Here is a 23,980-nt window from a genome sequence, read left to right on the forward strand (position 1 = left end):
CGATCGACTCCCAAGTCCCCGATAGCAGGCGGCAAAAGGGAGAAGCCTTCTGCCATAAACCTTGCCGATGCCTTGGAAGCAGCCGACCACAGCCGACACTGAGTCCATCCATCCGAAACCTTCAAGCCTCCAACCAGACCCTCCAATACAGCCTCCCGAGCACCATCGACCTCATCTGGGCCGCTGAAACAAGCAAAGCCGAGGATTTCGGGGCCTTCTGCTCCGGAGATTCCGGTTACCACACAGTCGCAGCAGCAGCGAAGTGGGTATTTCAGAAGTTTTCCAGATGTTCCTCCGTACTCTCACATCCGTCTCCTCAAATCAGAATTGTGCACGGTCCCCTACTTGACAAATAACAGATATTCATCACCAGAGAGGCCGTGCGTGCTGCCGTCGCACCGTCATCTTCTCCTCCTCCTCTTCAGTCCAATCATCATGTTCATCTTCTCAGAATTGCTACATTTGGAAATGAGTTCAACACAGCACAGAGCAGCTGCACTGTGAATCGTCAGGAAGGGCATTCATCTCATCAGTCTGCTAACAGTAAAATGCTATTCTGTGAACACATTGGGTACATATCCTTTTCAAAGGCATGAAAACTGGTCAGGACAATGTGGCCAATTCCTCACCACCAGCCAGATCAGCAGCTACAAAACACAATTGAGCCAGGCTTGAACTTGGGTTCAATACCAAGCACATACTGCTCACATCATGCAAGTCTTCAGCCATCAGATTGCGAAGAAACGCTGGCTGACAACACTGCACAGGCCTGCATTCCCGGTTAACAAGCCCACGCATCCAGTCTTACACACTATTTTCAGAATCAAAGTCACAGTAAAAGTTAGTATCGAAGTACTTGTATATTACCATATACAGTACTCTCTTTCTTGTGCAGGTGCTTACAGGAAAGTTAAGAAATACAACAGAATTTATGAAACATTATACATAAAAACTGACAAACAACCAATGTGGAAAATACAAGTTATGCAAATAAAAAAAGTACCGAGAACATGAGCTGTAAAGAATCGTTAAAAGTGAGTCTGTAGGTTGCAGAAACTCCACAGTTCAGAGTTTTGTTGAGTGCAGTTATCCAAGCTGGTTCTGTGCCCTGATCGCTGAAGGGTAATAACTGTTCCTGCACCTGTTGGTGTTGGAGATAAGGCTTCTGTACCCCCTGCCTGATTGTAACAGTGAGAGCAGAGCACGGCCTGGATGTCGGCAGCTTTTGATGATGGATACTATTCTTTTATGGGGAGAGCTTTGCCTGTGATGGACTGGGCTGTATCCACCACTCTCGGAAGAGTTTTCTATTCCGGGAGATGCTGTTTCCACACCAGACAGTGTTGCAACCACTCAGGATCCTCTTCACTGTGCATCTGTAAAAGTTTGTCATTTTCGATCACATGCCAAGTCTATACAAACTTCTAAGAAAATAGAGGCACTGCTCTGCCTTCTTTGTGATGGCACTTACATGGTGGCTCCAGGACAAATCCGCTGATATAATAATGCCCGAGGATTTACAACTACCGACGCTCTCCACCTCCAGTCCCCGGATGAGGACTGGCTCATGGGCCTCTGGCTTCTTCCTTCTGTAGTCCAAGTTAGCTCTTATGTTTTGCAACTATTCAGTGAAAGGTTTTAGTTGTGAATGAGGAGCCAAGGAAATGGCATCTGCTGTTGTCATGCAGTGACGGCAAGCAAATAAGAGCAGATCCAAGTCACTTATCATGCAAGAGTTGATGTGCTTCACGACCAACCTCTCGAAGCAATTCATCATAGTGCAACTGGACTATCGTCATCAAGGCAGGGCACCACATTCCTCTTGGCCACCAGTAGGATTGGAGTCTGCCTGATGCAGGTGGGTATCTCAGCCTGTTGAAGCAAGTGGTTGAAAATAGAAAAACAGAGAAACAGAAAACCTACAGCACGATACAGGCCCTTTGGCCCACAAAGCTGTGCCGAACATTTTCTTACCTTAGAAATTACCTAGGGTTACCCATAGCCCTCTACTTTTCTAAACTCCATGTACCTATCCAAGAGTCTCTTAAAAGACCCTATTATATCTGCCTTCACCGCTGCCGCCAGCAGCTCATTCCACGCACTCACCACTCCCTGCGTAAAAAACTTACCCCTGATACCTCCTCTGTATCTACTTCCAAGCACCTTAAAACTGTGCCCTCTCGTGCTAGCCATTTCAGCCTTGGGAAAAAGCCTCTGACTATCCACACGATCAATGCCTCTCATCATCCAATACAGCTCCAAGGAGAAAAGGCCGAGTTCACTCAACATATTCTCATAAGGCATGCTCTCCAGTCCAGGCAACATCCTTGTGACTCTGCACTCTTTCTATAGTTTCCACATCCTTCTTGTCGTGAAGTGACCAGAACTGAGCACAGTACTCCAAGTGTGGTCTGACCAGGGTCCTGTAAGTAAATAATAAAGGCATCCGTCAGTCTTGCGAGACCATGGATCTGCGCCTGGAAAGTCTTCACTCTCCAGGGCGCAGGCCTGGACAAGGTTGTATGGAAGACCAGCAGTTGCCCATGCTGCAAGTCTCCCCTCTCCACGACACCAATGTTGTCCAAGGGAAGGGCATTAGGACCCACACAGCTTGGCACCAGTGTCGTTGCAGAGCAATGTGTGACTAAGTGCCTTGCTCAAGGACGCAACACGTTGCCTCAGCTGGGGCTCAAACTCACGACCTTCAGGTCACTAGTCCAATGCCTAAACCACTTGGCCACATGCAACAGGGTCCTGTACAGCTGCAACATTACCTATCGGCTCCTAAACTCAATCCCACGGTTGATGAAGGCCAATGCACCGTATGCCTTCTTAAACAGAGTCAACCTGTGCAGCAGCTTTGAGCGTCCTATGGACTCGGACCCCAAGATCCCTCTGATCCTCCACACTGCCAAGAACCTTACCATTAATACTATATTCTGCCATCATATCTGACCTACCAAAATGAACCACTTCACATTTATCTGGGTTGAACTCCAACTGCCACTTCTCAGCCCAGTTTTGCATCCTATCAATGTCCCGCTGTAACCTCTGACAGCCCTCCACACTATCCACAACACCTCCAACCTTTGTGTCATCAGCAAATTTACTAACCCATCCCTCCACTTCCTCATCCAGGTCATTTATAAAAATCACGAAGAGTAAGGGTCCCAGAACAGATCCCTCAGGCACACCACTGGTCACCAACCTCCACGCAGAATATGACCCATCTACAACCACTCTTTCCTTTCCGTGGGCAAGCCAATTCTGCATCCACAAAGCAATGTCCCCTTGGATCCCATGCCTCCTTACTTTCTTAATAAACCTTGCATGGGGTAACTTATCAAATGCTTTGCTGAAATTCATATAAACTACATCCACTGCTCTACCCTCAATGTGTTTAGTCACACCTCCAAAAAATTCAATCAGGTTCGTAAGGCACAACCTGCCTTTGACAAAGCCATGCAGACTATTTCTGATCATATTATGCCTCTCCAAATGTTCATAAATCCTGCCCATCAGGATCTCTTCCATCAACTTACCAACCACTGAAGTAAGACTCACTGGTCTATAATTTCCTGGGCTATCTCCACTCCCTTTCTTGAATAAGGGAACAACATCCACAACCCTCCAATCCTCCGGAACCTCTTCCGTCCCCATTGATGATGCAAAGATCATCACCAGAGGCTCAGCAATCTCCTCCCTTGCCTCCCACAGTAGTCTGGGATACATCTCACCCAGTCCTGGAGACTCATCCAACTTGATGCTTTCCAAAAGCTCCAGCACATCCTCTTTTGTAATTATCTATATGCTCAAGCCTTTTAGTCCACTTTAAGTCATCCCTACAGTCGCCAAGATCCTTTTCTGTAATGAATACCAAAGCAAAGTATTCATTGAGTACCACTGCTATCTCCTCCGGTTCCATACACACTTTTCCACTATCACACTTGATTGGTCTTTTTCTCTCACATTTTATCCTCTTGCTCTCCACATACTTGTAGAATGTCTTGGGGTTTTCCTTAATCCTGTCCACCAAGGCCTTCTCATGGCCCATTCTGGCTCTCCTAATTTCATCCTTAAGCTCCTTCCTGCTAGCCTTATAATCTTCAAGATCTCTTTCATTACCTAGTTTTTTGAACTTTTCAAACGCTTTTCTTTTCTTCTTGACTAGATTTACAACAGCTTTTGTAAACCATGGTTCCTGTACCCTACCATCCTTTCCCTGTCTCATTGGAATATCCACAAACTCTCCAGCCTGATGATTATCCTGGACCTCACACATCATGCACGGCAGAAATGTGGCAAATGTTCAGGGAACATTTGCATGGAGTTCTGCATAGTTACAGTGGCATACAAAAGTTTGGGCACCCCGGTCAAAATTTCTGTTACTGTGAATAGCTAAGCAAGTAAAAGATGAACTGATTTCCAAAAAGGCATAAAGTTAAAGATGACATTTCTTTAATATTATAAGCAAGAAAACTTTTTTATTTCCATCTTTTACAGTTTCAAGATAACAAAAAAGGAAAAGGGCCTGAAGCAAAAGTTTGGGCACCCTGCATGGTCAATACTTAGTAACACCCCCTTTGGCAAGTATCACAGCTTGTAAATGTTTCTTGTAGCCAGCTAAGAGTCTTTCAATTCTTGTTTGGGGTATTTTCACCCATTCTTCCATGTAAAAGGCTTCTAGTTCTGTGAGATTCTTGGGCTGTCTTGCATGCACTGCTCTTTTGAGGTCTATCCACAGATTCTCAGGGGACTGTGAGGGCCATGGCAAAACCTTCAGCTTGCACCTCTTGAGCTAGTCCATTGTGGATTTTGAGGTGTGTTTAGGTTCATTATCCTGTTGTAGAAGCCATCCTCTTTTCATCTTTGGCTTTTTTTTAACAGACGGTGTAGTGTTTGCTTCCAGAATTTGCTGGTATTTAACTGAATTCATTCTTCCCTCTACCAATAAATGTTCTCCGTGCCACTGGCTGCAACACAAACCCAAAGCATGATTGATCCATCCCCGTGCTTAACAGTTGGAGAGGGGTTCTTTTCATGAAATTCAGCACACTTTTTTCTCCAAACATACCTTTGCTTATTGCGCCCAAAAAGTTCTATTCAAAAGGTTCAAAGGAACATCTAAACAAGCCTGATGCATTTTGGAAACAAGTCCTGTGGACTGATGAAGTTAAAATAGAACCTTCTGGCCGCAATGAAGAGGTAGCGGAGGTTCTTAATGAATACTTTGCTTCAGTATTCCCCAGGGAAAAGGACCTTGGCAATTGTGGGGATGACTTACAGCGGACTGAAACGCTTGAGTGTATTGACTCAAGTTAGAAGCATTAGTTTGTTAAGACGCCAGGACCGGATGAGATATACCCCAGGTTGCTGTGGGAAGCGTGGGAGGAGATTGCTGAGTCTCTGGTGACGATCTCTGCATCATCAATAGGGACAGGAGAAGTACCAGAAGATTGGAGCATTGCAAATCTTCTTCCTTTGTTCAAGAAATTATAGACCAGTGAGTCTGACTTCAGTGGTGGGCAAGTTGTTGGAGATCCTGAGAGGCAGGACTTATGAGCATTTGGAGAGACATAATCTGATTAGGATAGTCAGCATGGCTTTGTCAAGGGAAAGATGTGCCTTACGAGCTTGATTGGATTCTTTGAGGATGTAACAACATATTGATGAAGGTACAGTAGTGGTTGTAGTGTATATGGATTTCAAGTAAGGCATTTGCTAAGGTTCTCCATGCAAGGCTCGTTCAGAAAGTAATGAGTCATGGGATCCAAGGAGACCTTGCTCAGTGGATCCACAATTGGCTTGCCCAGAGAAGGCAAATAGTGGTTGTAGATGGTTCGTATTCTACATGGAAGTCGGTGACCAGTGATGTTCCACAGGGATCTATTCTCGGACCCCTCCTCTTTGTGATTTTTATAAGTGACCTGGATGAGGAAGTGGAGGGATGGATTAGTAAGTTTGCTGATGACACAAAGGTTGGGGGTGTTGTGGGTAGTCTGGAGGGCTGTCAGAGTTTACAGTGGGACATTGATAGGATGCAAAACTGGGCTGAGAAGTGGCAAATGAACTTCAACCCAGATAAGTGTGAAGTGGTTCATTTTGGTAGATCAAATTTGAAGACTCAATATAGAATTAATGATAAGACTCTTAGCAGCATGACCGATCAGAGGAATCTTGGGTCCATGTCCATAGGACACTCAAAGCTGATGCACAGGTTGACAATGTTAAGAAGGCATCTGACGTGTTGGCATTCATCAACCGTGGGATTGAATTCAAGAGCTGTGAGGTAATGTTACAGCTGTACAAGGCCTTGGTCAGATCTCACTTGGGGTACTGTGTACAGTTCTGGTCACCTCGCTACAGGAAAGTTGTGGATACTATAGAAAGAGTGCAGAGGAGATTTACAAGGATGTTGCCTGGACCGGAGAGCATGCCTTATGAGAATAGGTTGAGTGAACTCAGCCTTTTCTCCTTGGAGGTGTATTGGATGATGAGAGGCATTGATCGTGTGGATAGTCAGAGGATTTTTCCCAGGGCTGAAATGGCTAACACGAGAGGGCACAGTTTTAAGCTGCTTGGAAATAGGTACAGGGGGATGTTAAAAGTAAGTCTTTCCACACAGAGAGTGGGGGGTGCAGGGAATACACTGCCAGCAATGGTGGTGGAAGCAAATATAATAGTCTTTTAAAACACTCTTAGATAGGTACGTGGAACTTAGAAGAATAGAGAGCTACGCGGTAGGGAAATTCTAGGCAGCTTCTGCAGTAGTTGCATGACGGCACAACATTGAGGGCCAAAGGGCTGGTAATGTGCTGTTGATGTCTATGTTCTACGTTGTATCTTTATTTTCTGAATCAGTCTCCCGTGAGGGGCTTTACCAGATGCATTACTCCCGTCAGGCTCCTTCGCCAACCAGGTGCATTACTCCTTTGTCACCTCCTCAAAAATTTCCCTTTCAGAATAGATGGAAATATGAACTCGTTGTTCTGACTTTAGAAGACCTAGCTGAAAAGTCTTCCATACTGTACCATTTCATGACCCTACCCAACATTACCCGTTTTATCCCAATGATCATTCACATCTTGACACATGCAGTAAAGTTTCAGAGTGTCTGCTACTGTAAAATAAACACTGGATACCGGGGATAGGGTGGGTGTTGGAGAACATTAATTCCACAGGCTAAAAATGCACCAGCAACAAAATCTCACTGTAAAAGGACCGAAGGGACACATTGAAGAACTCACAATATTTAACATGGACTGATTTGATTGGAGGTACGTGGTAAAAACCCAGCTTTCACTTGTGAGTGCCTAAACCTGCAGAAAAGCACTATGCTGTTTTAAAGGTAGATTGGTATTAGCTGTGGCTCAGTCTAACCACACTCCCGGCTTTGAAAGTAGAGAAGTTGGTTTAAATTAGTATCATGGTTGGCACAGATATCATGGGCCCCTTGGCTAATTCATTGAATGTGCTAGAAACCCCCTGTGTTACACACATCCGAAGTGCAAGTTAAATGGGGAAAAAACTGTGCATTTAATTACCCTTTTTGAGCACATAAATTATACGAGAGTGATTTTATTCATTTTTGAGGGGTGATTGTGAATTCCACAAGGGTGACTATTTCTGTAACCTGTATGGCCACAATGCAGAGGCTGCCTGTACTGTTCCACGTTATCATTTCGAGTCCCACTCTGGACAGTTGAGCACAGAATAGAAGTATGTTCTATTTTTTTATGTGATTTTTAAACCCAGGCTCTCTCAGAGTGATGCAAAAGATCACATCCCAGGGCAGTGTACGATAACCAGGTGTATTACTGGCCTCAGCTGAAACCAAAAATGATGTGCTGATACCATACAAGGAGTCTGATGACAATAGTACATGCAGATTAGCTGCTACTTTTCTTAAACTATGTTAAGAATAAAGACCTTTGGGATGCCTGAAAACTGTAAATAGCTTTGGGATGCCCAGAGGTTGTAAAGGGTATTACAGAAATGAGAGTGATTTCAAATTAATTGTCTATAATGGAGTTTGGTGCTTTCAGAAGAAATCTTGTAGCATAAAGAGAGCATATAATTGAAGTGACTGGAAGTCACCCCCTATGTATTAAGATTGCTGAGCAATCAAGTGTTCATTCCTGTTTCTGACAGTTTTATTGAAACCTAGTCACATGCTAAGAAGGAACAGAGACAGGGAGCAGTTACCACACAGTAATAACCCAACTGGAGGTTATAGTGTTCTGAATTCAGTGCCTCAAGAAAAACTGATGGTCAACAATTAAATGCTGACAGCTTGCATCATACAACTTCCAAATGACTGCATCTACTGATTTACAATTTGAACGGAAATTCAATTAAATATTGCTTTCAGAAGTCCTGCTTTAAATGACCATGACAGTTTGACAGTCAAGGACAATCTTCAGACTCAAATCTTTTAATCCTTTGCGTAACAGGTAGCATGATCCAACACAGATATCCAAATGTACAACATAAAGCAGTAAGAGACAAATGCAGGCTCCTGTCTGTCTATTCTCAAAATTAGTCCTTGTCCTCGTCTCCTCCTCATTGTGGAAAATGGAAACTCTTTGTTGGTTTCTCAATACAAAATAAACAAAAGGTGGCTCACCTCCACAAAGAACTTTCCAAAACTTTCCCCATACTCGAATCGAACAACTTGGTTAGAATCAGGATCACCTGCAACACACATTAGAAGCAAAGTGAGTAACTATGCAGTATTTTTTAGACATTTATTCAGTTACAGGGTGGCGTAGGGGGTAGAAGCCAATGTCAATTATAGCGTTTATTGTCCATCTTAATTGGCCCAGAAACCAGGATATAGTTAAATGGGAACTACATTGGTGGACCTGGAGTGAGGTCAGCAGATCTCATTTCCTGAAGGATATTAGGAAAGGAGCAGTGTCAAATCCTAATCTTTTCCAGCATTTGTGAAATCAATCCAGTGAAAATGCTCATACAAATCTAACATAGAATATTGGATTTGACATATTGAAATAACACACAGTGGTCTAGAGTTAAGTCAGGCACGCAAAGATATCCAAGACTGAACAATTTCAGACCTTGCTATTATACACTGACTTTATTAAAAGAGTAATGTGTGCACCCACTGGATAAAGAAAGAGTTAACAAATTAACTATAATACCCTAATTACCTGTTAGCCTAAAATATACTAACAATACTTAATCCCCGAGGAGAATAATTTATTCACTCCGCTCCTACAGTATTTCTCAAATTCCAGCCATCAATTATAAGGCCTCCCAGCCTGGGGTCCAGAAACCCCTTGCCTAATGGTATTGGTCCATATCTTTTAAAAGGGTTGGGAACCCCTGCCTTAAAGGAAAAAGCTCCTACTTTTTCTTTGTTAATCTTAAATTTGTCCCTCTTAAACAGAAGCCATTTCAGGCAGAGACCCTTCATGAGGACAGGAAGGAAGGGGAAAAGACCATACAACCATAAGAACTAGACCATTCAGCCCATTGAGTCTGCTCCACCATTCCACCATGGCTGATCCCAGATCCCACTTAACGCCATACACCTGGCTTCCTGCCATATCCTTCATTTCCTGATCAGTCAAGGGATCAATCAACTTCTGCCTTGAATATACACATGTACTTGGCCTCCACCAAAGTCTGTGGCAGAGCATTCTACAGATTCACTACTCTCTGGCTTTAAAAAAAAAACCCTCCTTACCTCTGTTCTAAAGGTAATTTTTGAGGCTGTGCCCTCTAGTTCTGGATACCTCCACCATAGGAAACATCTTCTCCACATGCACCCTATCTAGCCCTTTCAACACTCGGTAGGTTTCAATGAGATACCGCTGCATTCTTCTAAATTCCAGCAAGAACAGGCCCAAAGCTGCCAAACACTCCTCATAATCCCTTCATACCTGGAATCATCCTCGTGAACCTCCTCTGGACTCTCTCCAATGACAACACATCCTTTCTGAGATAAGGGGGCTAAGTGCGGCCTGACTAGTGTCTTAAAAAAGGCTCAACATTATCTCCTTGCTTTTATATTCTATTCCTTTTGAAATAAAGGGAATTAAAACACTATAACTCCTCCAGCATTTTGTGTGTGTTGCTCTGGATTTCCAGCATCTGCACAATATCTTGTGTTTATTCGGCTTAGAATACTTACCACATTACTCAGCACAAGCTTTCAATTAATGTATTTTGTCCATCCTAAAACCTGACACTCAGTGCACTGCCCTTGCAAAATGGGTTCTGGTCCAAAAATAGTCCATGGACAGGTACTTCTTCAGGACAGTCACTCTTCCATTTCCCCAAAATGCTAACTGGGGAAGTGCAGTGAGACTTTGTTACATTCAAGATGATTTTTTTTCTTGACCCCACAGTAACAAACAAGGAACAGTCAAGGATGCATCCTTTATCTAGTCCATAAAACCTTCACTTGTACAGTATTTCACAAACCATACCTTTCACTAGTGTCTACGGAATGCTGTGTCTACCCATGCAATACACCTTGCCCATTAAGCACTAGAAATTCAAAAACAACACAGAAAAACAGAAACAGGAGTACAAGCAACCGGTCCCTCACATCTGCTCTGCCATCACTCGTCTACCCCAGATGTCCACTCCTCAAAGGTTATTATGTATATTGAGATATTATGCATGTACTGCTCTGGTTAAGAACATGTTTTATTGTATTTCTACTGCTATGCTGTTACGCATTTTATTTTAGCAGTTTCTTGCAAATGCAGTGTGTTCTGTTAGATAAGCTTCATAGACTAATATTTTGGCTTTGACTAAGATAGGGAGACATTTACTCAGCCTACTGGGTTTAGATCATAACATCATAAGATATAGGAGCAGGATTAGGCTATTTGGCCCATCAAGCCTGCTCCACCATTTCATCATAACTGATCCAATTTCCCTCTCAACCTCAATTTCTTGCCTTTTCCCCATATCCCTTGATGCCCTGACCAGTCAGGAATCTATCAATCTCTGCCTTAAATATATATAAAGGCTTGCCCTCCACAGATTCATCACGCTCTGGCGAAAGAAATTCCTCACCTCCATTCTAAAAGGATGCACCTCTATTCTGACGGTGTGTCCTCTGTCTCCTTTTCCACCATAGGAAACAACATCTCCACATCCACTCTATCAAGGCCTTTCACCATTCAATAGGTTTCAATGAGGTCACCCCTCATTCTTCTGAATTCCAGTGAATATAGGCCCAGAGCCATCAAATGCTCTTCTTATGACAAGCTATTCAATTCTAGAATCATTTTCCTGAACTTCCTTTGAACCCTCTCCAGTTTCAGCAAATACTTAAATACTTTCTAAAATATGGGACCAAAAACTACTCACAATGCTGCTCACCAGTGTTTTATGAAGTCTCAACATTACATCTTTGCGTTTATATTCTAGCCCTCTTGAAATGAATGCTAACATTGCATTTGCCTTCCTCACTACAGACTCAACCTGCAAGTTAACCTTTAGGGAGTCCTGCACAAAGACTCCCATGACCCTTTGGATCTCAGTTTTTTGTATTTTCTCTCCATTAGGAAAATAGTTAACCCTTTCATTTCTTCTATCAAATGCATGACCATACACTTCCTGACACCATTTCACCTGCCATTTCTTTGCCCATTCTCCTAATCTGTCTAAGTCCTGAAGCCTCAAAACTATCTGCCCTTTCTTCTATCTTCATATCGTCTGCAAGCTTTGCAACAAAACCATTAATTCCATTTTCCAAATCAATGACATGTAACAAAAAGAATTGGTTCCAACACAGACCCCTGTGGAACACCACTAGTCACTGGCAGCCAACCAGAAAAGGCTCCCTTTATTCCCACTCTTTGCTTCTTGCCGATCAGCCACTGCTTTATCCATGTTAGAATCTTTCCTGTAATATCATGGGCTTGTAGCTTATTAAGCAGCCTCATGTGTGGCACCTTGTCAAAGGCCTTCTGAAAATCCAAGTACACAACATCCACCAATTCTCCTCTGTCTATCCTGCTTGTTATTTCTTCAAAGAATTTCAACAGATTTGTCAGGCAAGATTTTCCTCTTGAGGAAACCATGCTGACTACAGCTTATTTTATCATGTGCCTCCAAGTATGCTGAGACCTCATCCTTAATAATTGGCTCCAATGTCTTCCCAATCACTGATGTCAAACTAACTAGCCCAGAGTTTCCTTTCTGCAAGAATGGAGCGATATTTGCAATTTTCCAGTCCTCCAGAACCATGCTAGGATCTATTGACTCTTGAAAGATCATTACTAATGCCTCCACAATCTTTTCAGCGATATTGTTCAGAACTCTGGGGTGTACACCATCTGGTCAAGATGACTTACATACCTTCAGGGTTTTCAGTTTCCCTAGAACCTTCTCTCTAGTTATGGTAACTTCACACACTTGATGCCCCCTGACACTTGGAACTTCTTCCATACTTCAAGCATGTTCCACAGCGAAGACTGATACTTTATTCAGTTCATTCGCTATTTCATTGTCCTCCATTACTACCTCTCCAGCATCATTTTCCAGCAGTCCAATATCCTCTTTTGATATTCTCTTTAATTGGGATTGTCCTCCCCAGCGGGATCTCATGGAGTATTCGAGACAGCGAGGTGAGATCAGGTTTCCAGAGGACAGTAGTCTGCTTTTGGGTCTTTTGTTAGAAGGTGCACAGAACAGCGGAGAGGAAGATGCTCGGAGGATCCCAGCCAAAGGGGAGACCCTATTGTAGGAAGTGCTTCATGCTGATGAATAGTTCAAAAGAGGAAGTGCCAATACTCCTGAGTTTGCCCATTTGTTCAAAATGTCCTTCGAGGGAAGGTCAAACTGTAGCTGGTGTCTTTCACACAGAATGTGGCTTCAGCACATGAGTAATCACAGTGAAGCACCCGACTATTCAGAAATGAGCTCCAACATTTATGTGCACATTTAGACTGGCTTAACTGCAGTGGGTCCTTTGATTTTTCTATCAACTGTAAATATACTTCCACTTTAATTTTATGCTGGTGTAAGGTCTGTTATTTCCTGGAACTTTGCATGGGGCAGTATTTACACAGCATTCACCACAATCTTCATTCCCTCATGGGAACATTCCAACTTTCCTGTCTGACTGAACCCGGATCATACCTGTGTTGATTATTGAAGGTGACCTTCTCACTGGTACCCATACGATGCTGAGTCACGTGGCTGTTTGCCAGAGTTTGTTACGAGCCTCTGTGAGAGCATTACATGTAAATGGGAATCTTTTGCTCTTTACCTTACTCCCAAGTAAATCTTTCAGTTGTGAGTTTTGGCAGAACAATCCTGATCTCACTTGCCATTCATTCAAACAGTATCTGGAATTAAGCGGGAGTGAGAAGCTAGAGACTTTCACCTTGTAAACCAGACCCGTGAGCTGAATTGCAGTAAAACTGCTGCCACCAGCTGAGATCAGCACCAACAATGGTCAGCTTCAAAGCCTGACTGTACTGTGTAGCCAAGACTTTTCAATAAATCACACAGTCACCAGAATTTACCAAAGTTATTTGCACCAACAGCAGGTACAGTTGGCAGAGCCTTAGTGACTGTTTTGATGATGGCATCATGTGACTACTTGCCTACAGACTTAACAAAAATATTTTCCCATTGTGACAAGCCATTTTCATACATGATTTATTTCAGTAATAACACACAGGAGAATTAACGTTAGCAGTGTTTAATCATTACATTCCATCTGCATTGCTTTATAATTAGGCTGGAATTATTAGTGCTTTTATTTTATTCCATGGGTACTCAGTAAATTAGCATCTAGACATTCATAAAATCAATCTGGTCAATTGTGAGGCATGTTCATTTTAACAGAGAGAAATTACATTACATGTATCCAGTAATGAGCCACGTGTATTTTATCAGAAGGAAATTTGTGCTGCCATACAGTGGCCTTGTTGCTCTTTCCGAGTTTCGGTATTTTATCTTCAATAACGCCAGTGGGTTTGGCAGTGAAGAGAATGAGCTGGCAATATACAGTGATGTTTGGCAGGCAGCTCACAAACTTCTAGATATACTTCTTCTGAACTACTATCACTGCAAGCTGCAGCCTGTAATTTCCTTTTAAGTAATGTACTTTTGAACCACCTAAACTAGTGATCTTATAATCTCCTGTAGGACCCAGCAGACTTGCCTCTCAGGACTGCAGGTGAGGCACCTTTAAGTAGATGAAGAAAGGCCAACACAATGGCTGGAAGAGAGGGAGGAGGGGAGGACTCCAAGCCAGATTAAAACATTGAGGTGCAAAGCTTCCTCTACCCAGCATCTTCTTAGGAAATGTACAGCCACTACAGAAGATAACTGAGGACCAAGGAACAAGATTGCTGTATTGGAGAGAAATGAGGAATTGATGTGTTCTCTTGTTTCACAGAGAAATGGCTTACTCTGGCCACGCTTCAACCCAAGAGTTTCTCAATCCACCAGATGGATCGTAATGCGTATTTGGAGAAGGTTAGAGCTGGGGGTCTGTGTTTCATCATAACCTGTTCAGACGTAACGGTCTTGTCTCACTCTTATTCTCCGAACCTGGAGTATCTAATGATTAAGTGCCATCCACTCTACTGACTGAGAATTCTACTTCATTCTACTCTCTCATGACCCTGACCATAGTTTACATAACAGTAAAGGCAGATGCGAAGTAAGGACTTGATACATTGAGTGCCATAACTAGCAAGCAAGAAACAACTTATCCCAACACCTTTCAAATCATTGGCAGAGACTTCAATCAGTCCAATTATCATCAACCTGTTACCTGCAGCAGCAGGGGTCTCAACACACTTGGCCACTGCTATACTACCATCAGCAATGCCTACGACAGTGTTTTAGGAAATATGAGCATATGGCTGTCCTCTGACCGCCAGAGGCTAAAGAGCAAGGCTCCAGAGGTAAGGACAAAAAAGAGGTGGTCACAGGAGCAGCTACAGGATTGCTTCAAGCTGGTAGACTGGGCTATGGTCCTGGTGCAGGTCGATGGGAGTAGGCAGTTTAAATGGTTTCAGCATGGACTAGATGGGCCGATGGGCCTGTTTCTGTGCTGAACTTCTCTAATCCTCTATGATGCTATGTGACAACAAGGCTTCACTCCCAGATGAGCTCAAAGTCTTTTATGATCACATTGACTGACAAACCATGGAGACCCCTTCACAAGCTCCCACTGGAGGGCAACGCGAGAGCATCTTCAAGACAGATAACCTACAGAAAGTATCCAGCCCATCGGATATGCCTGACTGAGTATTGAAGACCTGCACTAATCAGCTAGCTGGAGTGTCCCTGAGATCTTTAACCTCTCACTTTGGCAGTCTGAGTTACCCATCTGCCTCAAGCAGGCCTCAAATACACCGGTTTCCAAGAAGAACGTGGTAACCTGCCCCAATGATTATCATCCAGTAGCACTTCCATCCACCATAAAGTGTTTTGAGAGTTGCTGATGAAACATATCAATTCCTACCTGAGAAGCAACTTGGATCCACTCCTATTTGCCTATTGTCACAACAGGTCAACAGCAGATACCACCTCATTGGCTCTTCACTCAACTCTGGAACATCTGGACAGCAAAGATGCATACATCAGGATGCTCTTTATTGACGCCAGCTTGGCATTCAACACTATCATCCCCTCAAAACTATCAATAAGCTTCAAGAACTTGGCTTCATTACCTGTGTGTGCAATTGGATCAATTTCCTCACTTGCAGACCCCAATCAGTTCAAATTGGCAACAATATCTCTTCTACAATCTCCATCAGCACAGGTGCACCACTGCATGCTTCGTCCCCTGCTCTAATCGCTTTATATTTATGATTGTGAGGCTAAGCACAGTTCCAATGCCATATTTAAGTTTGCTAATGACACCGCTATGGTTAACCAAATCAAGGGTGATGATAAATCAGCTTAAAGGAGGGAGACTGAAAATCTGACTGAGAGGTGCCACAACAACAACCTCTCACTCAATGTCTGCTGAAACAAAGAGCCAATTATTAACCACAGGAGGAGGAAGTCAGAGATTCATGAGCCAGTCCTCATCGAGGAATCAGAGGTGGAGAGGGTCAGCAACTTCAAGCTCCTCTTTGTCATCATTTCAGAGGCTCTGTCCTGGGTCCAGCATGCAAGTACCATTAAGAAAGCATGGCAGCACCTCTACTTTCTTAGAATTTTGCAAAGATTTGGTATGTCATCTAAAACTTTGATGACATGCTGAATGTTGCATAGACGCATGGTGGAGAGTATGCTCGCTGGCTGCATCATGGGATGGTAAGGAAACACCGATGCCCTTCAATGGGAAGGCCTACAAAAAGTAGTGGATGCCTCCCAATCCATCATGGGTAAGGCCCTCCCCACCATTAAGCACATCTACAGGAAAGCAACATCCATCATCAAGGATGCCCACCGCTCAGACAGTGCCCTCTCCTCACTGCTGCCAGCAGGCAAGAGGTACAGGAGCCTCAGCTCTTGAACTAGAGTGGTCAGCTTCACTCACCCCAACACTGAACTGATTCTACAACGTATGGACTTGCTTTCAAGGTCTGTAAAAGTCATGTTCTCAATATTTATTTATTATAAATATTATTTTGTTTTTCTTTCATTTTACATTTGTACTTGTTGTCTTTTGCCCATTGGTTGGTTGTCCACCTGTCTGTAAAGATTTTCATTGATTCTAATGTGTTTCTTTGTACTTACTGTGCATACCAGAAAGAAAAGGAATCTCAGGTAGTGTGTCATGACATACAATATGGGACCAAGATTTTCCCTGTAGAAGTGGGATGCAGGGTTGCTACATCTACAACCAGTCTATTGAAGAAGATGGGGATGAGGGGTCACTCCCTCCTACAAGCAATCAAGTCCTTGTCAAACGCAGCAGAAGAAAGCAGCAACTGGATTTGGATTAAAAGGAAAGACAACAACTGGGCTGCAAGATGAAGACAGGAGGGTATGGAACTGAAGGGGGTGTATCTGGGACGCCAGGTAGCACCATTGAGCCCTCTGGAGACGTCGTGTTGCTTATCAACGAAACGTCAAAGAAGGAGGGTGCCCACCTGATGACCCCGATGACGTACCTACCCTCCCTCCTTGTCACCACTCCAAACCCACTGCCAACATCGAGAGTGCCAATTTACCATAGGGATTGAAACATCAAGTCTGAGTAGCTCTACTAATACTTTGGTAATAAATTTACTTTGAAATTTGGAGGTTAATGCACTCCAGTTTAATATCAACTGCTGCCTTGAGTTAACAGGAATGGTGATGAGACATGTTAAATGCAAATCAGACTCGGGTTGGGATGTACACTGCGTAAACTATTGAAAGATGTTATCAACGTACTGTATTTCAAGCAGGCTCAAGTGGCGACTGAATAGCTCCACTGAAAAAACAGGTACAATAACCCTTACACGGCAAATTAAAGCACTGCCTGTTGCATAACTTTGGCCATAGTACAAAACAGGGGCACCAGATAACCGTTTAATACCTTAAAATCATTGTGGCTAAGCCATACAGATCAGGAAAATTGGTATGTTTCCTCTCTCTTTTATTAGAAATTAGAAGACCTTTTAGAAGGTGTCTGCCATAATTTACCTGCCCTATGCAAGGAAGAAGAAAAACAGTACTGCCAAACTCTTCCACAGCAAGATGACACCTGCAGCAGATCTGGAGGATTTGATCAGTTTCAACCCTGATACAGTACTCACATCACTGAACAGGCCACTGCCGTGATGTGGACACAACATGGGACAACGGCTACTGATTATATTCTAGCTCCAGAAAAGGCAACAGAGAAAGTTAATAAACCACCCACTGTCCAAGGAAGCCTCAATTGTTCAAAGTACATTTAATATCAAAGTATGTGTACATTATACAAACTTGAGATTTGTAAACTTACAGCAGCCACAAAACAAAGACATGTTTAAAAGCGCTAAAGAATACAAAAGAAATAAGGAAGCCATTTGCAAAAACACCAAGCATATTCACACAAGTCCTGACACGTTGCATTAGAGGCTTGTAATTTCTTCCCAATCTTTCACTGTTATGGACCACAAAAGAAAGAAACCCATTTGATTTAAGCTACTGCCACGTATAAAACCTCACACGCACAATTTTGGCAAGATTCTGTTAGTATTACACATCTTTTCAAAACAAAGAAAACCATTAGAGAGAAGTTTGCAAACAGTGCATGCATCTTAATTTGTCTTCGAGAACAGCAGCTGTTGCTAAATCACTAGCAGTTCCCTCTTCTACTGTGCAACTTCTCTCTACCTTCACACCTTTTACTTCAATCCTTACCAGAGCCATTATCACAATGTACAGTCACTTAATACAAGATTCAAAGGTGTCAAAGATAGCTCATTATTACTTCAAGGCTTCAGGCCACGTTTAGCCTGGAAGACCTAATAAATTCTTTTTACATAAACATCTTTTGTTTTCATAGTACAGCCTGCTAAATGAGTAGGAGCCACAATTAGGTCTGATACAATGATGTTTCTTATATTTTAACCCAATCCTTAGCTCTTCAATCTCAGTGGAATGGATCTGATCCATGTTTTAAAACCTCTCTCCTGGCTTCATCAACCTCACAGTGCATTGCATCATTCCTCCTCATCAACAATTTTCCTTCCATCACACATGCTTCCAATTTCCTTGCAAATCCGCATCTTGTCTTTGCATCTTCAGCTCTGAAGATTTGCATTTCTAACCTATGTTTGGCAAGCTGATCAATTTTCACAACAGGTACAAGATATTCCAATTTTAATAATTGACTATGAAGTATTTGGTTTCACAAAAGAGGAAGATGCATTACCACATCTTCACTTAGCTATTAAGTCATAGTCGTAGTCATACTTTATTGATCCTGGGGGAAATTGGTTTTCGTTACAGTTGCACCATAAATAATAAATAGTAATAGAACCATAAATAGTTAAATAGTAATATGTAAATTGTGCCAGTAAATTATGAAATAAGTCCAGGACCAGCCTATCATCTCAGGGTGTCTGACCTTCCAAGGGAGGAGTTGTAAAGTTTGATGGCCACAGGCAGGAATGACTTCCTATGACGCTCTGTGCTGCATCTCGGTGGGATGAGTCTCTGGCTGAATGTACTCCTGTGACCACCCAGTACATTATGTAGTGGATGGGAGACATTGACCAAGATGGCATGCAACTTGGACAGCATCCTCTTTTCAGACACCACCGTGAGAGAGTCCAGTTCCATCCCCACAACATCACTGGCCTTACGAATAAGTTTGTTGATTCTGTTGGTGTCTGCTACCCTCAGCCTGTTGCCCCAGCACACAACAGCAAACATGATAGCACTGGCCACCACAGACTTGTAGAACATCCTCAGCATCGTCCGGCAGATGTTAAAGAACCTCAGTCTCTTCAGGAAATAGAGACAGCTCTGACCCTCCTTGTAGACAGCCTCAGTGTTCCTTGACCAGTCCAGTTTATTGTCAATTCATATCCCCAGGTATTTGTAATCCTCCACCATGTCCACACTGACCCCCTGGATGGAAACAGGGGTCACCGGTACCTTAGCTCTCCTCAGGTCTACCACCAGCTCCTAAGTCTTTTTCACATTAAGCTGCAGATAATTCTGCTCACACCATGTGACAAAGTTTCCTACTGTAGCCCTGTACTCAACCTCATCTCCCTTGCTGATGCATCCAACTATGGCAAAGTCATCCGAAAACTTCTGAAGGTAACAAGACTCTGTGCAGTAGTTGAAGTCCGAGGTGTAAATGGTGAAGAAAAAGGGAGACAAGACAGTTCCCCATGGAGCTCCAGTGCTGCTGATCACTCTGTCGGACACACAGTGTTGCAAGCACACATATTGTGGTCTGCCAGTCAGGTAATCTAGAATCCATGATACCACAAAAGCATCCGCCTGCATTGCTCCCAGCAGAGCAGGGCGGATGGTATTCAACGCACTGGAGAGGTCAAAAAACATGACCCTCACAGTGCTCACTGGCTTGTCCAGGTGGGCGTAGACACGGTTCAGCAGGTAAACGATGGCATCCTCAACTCCTAGTCGGGGCTGGTAGGCGAACTGGAGGGGATCTAAGTGTGGCCTGACCATAGGCCGGAGCAGCTCCAGAACAAGTCTCTCCAGGGTCTTCACGGTGTGGGAGGTCAATGCCACCGGTCTGTAGTCATTGAGGCCGCTGGGGCGCGGCATCTTCGGCACAGGGATGAGGCAGGACGTCTTCCACAGTACAGGAACCCTCCGAAGCCTCAGGCTGAATACAGATAATTCTGCGCTGCTGGGGTGGCATTAAACTAATTTGGCAGAGTTCCTCCAGCATTTTGTGTGAATTCTAGATTGGGTGTTATTTAATGAATCAGATTTGATTAGGGAGTTTAAGATAAAGGAACCGTCAAGAGATTGTGATGATAATTTGATAGCATTTACCCTACAGTTTGAGAGGGAGAAGTTAAAGTCAGATGTATCAGTATTACAGTGGAGTAAAGGGAACTACAGAGGCATGAGAGAGGGGATGGCTAAAGTTGATTAGAAGGCAGCACAGCAGAATAACAGCAGCTAGAATTTCTGACAGCAATTCGGAAGGCACAGGAGGGATACAGTATATACAGCTTTATCTCCCCTTGAAACCAAACGGCCACTCAAATCTAGTCAGCCTCATGAACTGCCTTGAGGACATAAAGTGTTGGATGGCACAAAACTTCCTACAGCTGAATGAAGGCAAGCCTGAAGTTGTCCTATTTGGCCTCCCTGACTCATCAAAGTGATTACCAACAGTCTTGGTAACTTGTCCACCCTTGTCAAACCCCATGTCAAAAACCTTGGTATGATATTTGATTCCACCTTTAAGTTTGACAAGCAAGTTAATACAGTAGTAAAAGCCAGTTTTTTCCAGTTTCGTAACCAAAATCAAGTCATTTCTCTCTTTCAAAGATCTCGAGAAAGTCATCCACGCCCTTATATCCTCCCGCTTCGACTACTCCAATTCCCTATAAACTGGAATTAGTCAGTCGTCCCTGTCCCGCCTGCAACTGGTCCAGAACGCCGCAGCCAGGCTCCTGACAGGTGCCCAGAAGAGGGGCCATATTACTCCTATCCTGGCCTCCCTCCACTGGCTGCCAGTATTGTTCAGAATTGATTTTAAGGTTCTCCTGTTTGTTTATAAAGCCCTAAATGGGCTGGCCTCCTCCTATATCACAGACCTTCTAACCCCTTATTCTACTTCCAGGTCCCTTAGGTCGACTGACTTGGAGCTCCTGTCTGTCCCGCGATCTAAACTTAAGTTCAGGAGTGGCCACGCCTTTGCTGTTGTAGCCCCTAAACTGTGGAACAGCGTTCCTCTCCCTATCAGATCTGCCCCCTCCATTGACTCAACCCCAGGCTCAAAACTTACCTTTATTCACCAGCGTTTGAATCTTTTTCCTGATGTGGCGGGTTTTTGGTTTGTGCCTAGGCTCATGTGTTGTTTATTTTGTGCCTATAAGCTGTGTGCCTTGTTGTTTATATCTGTGTTTCCTGTATTTGTGATTTTAGCTACCTGTTATGGTTTGTACAGCACTTTGGTCAACTTGGGTTGTTTTTAAATGTGTTTTATAAACAAATTTGACTTGACTTGACTATACCCCAAAGAAGTATTCTAAAGGGTGATGAGGCAAATGTGACTGACAAGGGTAGTCAAAGACAGCATTAAAGCAAAAGTGTGGGCATATAATAGAGCAAAAAAAATGGGAAGAAAGATAAATGGGAAGAAAGACAATTGGGAACTTTTGAAGAACCAACAGAAGGCATCAAAAAAATGCCATAACAAGAGAAGAAATGAAATATGAAGGTAATCTAGCCAATAACGTAAAAGAGAATACCATTTTTAAAAATATATAAAGAATGATAAGAGAGACGAGTGTGGATATTGGTCCACTGGAAAATGACTTGGAGAGATAGTAATGAGGGATGAAGAAATGGCAAATGAACTTCAGTATTTTGTGTCAGCTTTTACAGTGCAAGTCACCAGCGGTATGTCAGAAATTCAGGAGTGTCAGGGGACAGGAGTGATTGCTATTACTATTGCTAAGGAGAAGGTCTGAATCAGGATCAGGTTTAAATCACCGGCATACAACGTGAAATTTGTTGGCATGGGAGGGAGGGAACGTCGACACAGACCATGAGAGGCCTGCGTCGGGCATTTTCATACCTTACAAAGCGCATGTTGGCATAACTTGCCAACTTGTTGGCATACTATGGAAAAAAACTGTATAAATATATATTGAAGATGTCCTGGATACTACAGAGACTGCTGCTCATGGTGGAGCTGACTACGTTTACAACTCTCTGCATCTTGCTTCGATCCTGTGCAGTAGACCCTCCACCACACACCCCTCCCCATACCAGATAGTGATGTAGCCAGTTGGAATGTTCTCCATCTATAGAAATTTGAGTGGATTTGAAGACATACCCAATTTTATCAAACTCCAAACGAAATATAGTCACTGTTGTATCTTCTTTGTAGCTGTATTAATATGTTGGATCCAGGTTAGATCCTCAGAGATACTGACACCCAGAAACTTGAAATTGTTCACTTCTTCCACTTCTGATCCCTCTATGAGAACTGGGGCGTGTTCCCTCATTTTAACCTTCCTGAAGTTCACAATCAGTTCTTTGGTCTTACTGACACTGTTGTAGCAACAAGGTTGTTGCTACAACACCACTAGCTCATATGCACTCTTGTCTGAAGGTAGATAAGTCACCTGGACTGCACGGAGGCATTAGTGATGATCTTTCAAGAATCACTAGATTCTGAAATGGTTCCAGAGGATGGGAAAATTGCAAATAGTACTCTACTACTTAAAGGAGAGAGGCAGAAGAAAGGAAATTGTAGGCCAATTAGCTTGACCTCAGTGGTTGGGACGATAGACCACAAGACATAGGAGCAGAATTAGGCCATTCAGCCCATCAAATGTGCTCCACCATTTCATCATGGCTGCTCCCAGGTCCCATTTAACCCCATACCCCTGCCCTCTCACCATATCCTTGATGCCCCAACGAATCAGGAATCTATCAACTTCTGCTTTAAATATAGCCATGGGGCTTGGCCTCACCGCAGTCTGTGGCAGAGCATTTCACAGATTCACCACTCTTCAGCTAAAAAAAATCCCTTGTTTCTGTTCTAAAAGGTTGCCCCTCAATTTTGCGGCTATGCCCTCTAGTTCCGGATACCCTCACTAGAGAAAACATCCTCTCCACATCCACTATATCTAGTCCTTTCAACATTCAGTAGGTTTCAATGAGATCCCCAGGCATTCTTCTAAATTCCAGTGAGTACAGGCCCAAAGCTACCAAACATTCCTCACATGTTAACACCTTCATTCCTGGAATTATCCACGTGAACCTCCTCTGGACCCTCTCCAATGAGAATACATACATTCTGAGATAAGGGGCCCAAAACAGTTGACAATACTCCAAGTGTGGCCTGACTAGTGTCTTATAAAGCTTCAGTGTTATCTCCTTGCTTTTATATTCTACCCCCCTCGAAATAAATGCTAACATTGCATTTTCCTTCTTTACCATAAACTCAACCTATGACTTAACCTTCTGAGAGTCTTGTTCAAAGACTCCCAAGTCCCTTTGCACCTCTGATGTTTGAATTTTCTCCCCATTTAGATAATAGTCTGCATTTTTATTTTTAGTTTTTTTTAAGATTATGAGGACGTGCAGTCCTCTTTTATTGTCATTCAGTAATGCATGCATTAAGAAATGATACAATGTTCCTCCGGTATGATATCACAGAAACACAAGACAGACCAAGACTGAAAAACTGACAAAAACCACATAATTATAACATATAGTTACAACAGTGCAAGCAATACCATAACTTGATGAAGTTCAGGCCATGGGCACAGTAAAAAAAAGTTCAAAGTCTCTCTAAAGTCCCATCATCTCACGCAGACGGGAGAAGGAAGAAAATTCTCCCTGCCATGAGCTTCCAGCATCGCAAACT

The 23,980-nt window shown here is 43.2% G+C and overlaps 1 protein-coding gene across 3 annotated transcripts in view; it reads right to left on the bottom strand.

Moving 5' to 3' along the window:
- sorcs2 (sortilin-related VPS10 domain containing receptor 2) overlaps positions 1–23,980 on the bottom strand; it is a 729,701-nt gene that overhangs the window by 595,109 nt on the left and 110,612 nt on the right. For all 3 annotated transcript variants that reach the window (XM_072255908.1, XM_072255907.1, XM_072255909.1), the window contains exon 2: positions 8,627–8,694. In XM_072255908.1, the coding sequence (XP_072112009.1) occupies positions 8,627–8,694 (68 nt within the window). The remainder of the gene's footprint in view (positions 1–8,626; positions 8,695–23,980) is intronic.

This window comes from Mobula birostris, chromosome 4 (genome assembly GCF_030028105.1).
Source record: "Mobula birostris isolate sMobBir1 chromosome 4, sMobBir1.hap1, whole genome shotgun sequence".
Lineage (NCBI taxonomy): Eukaryota > Metazoa > Chordata > Chondrichthyes > Myliobatiformes > Myliobatidae > Mobula > Mobula birostris.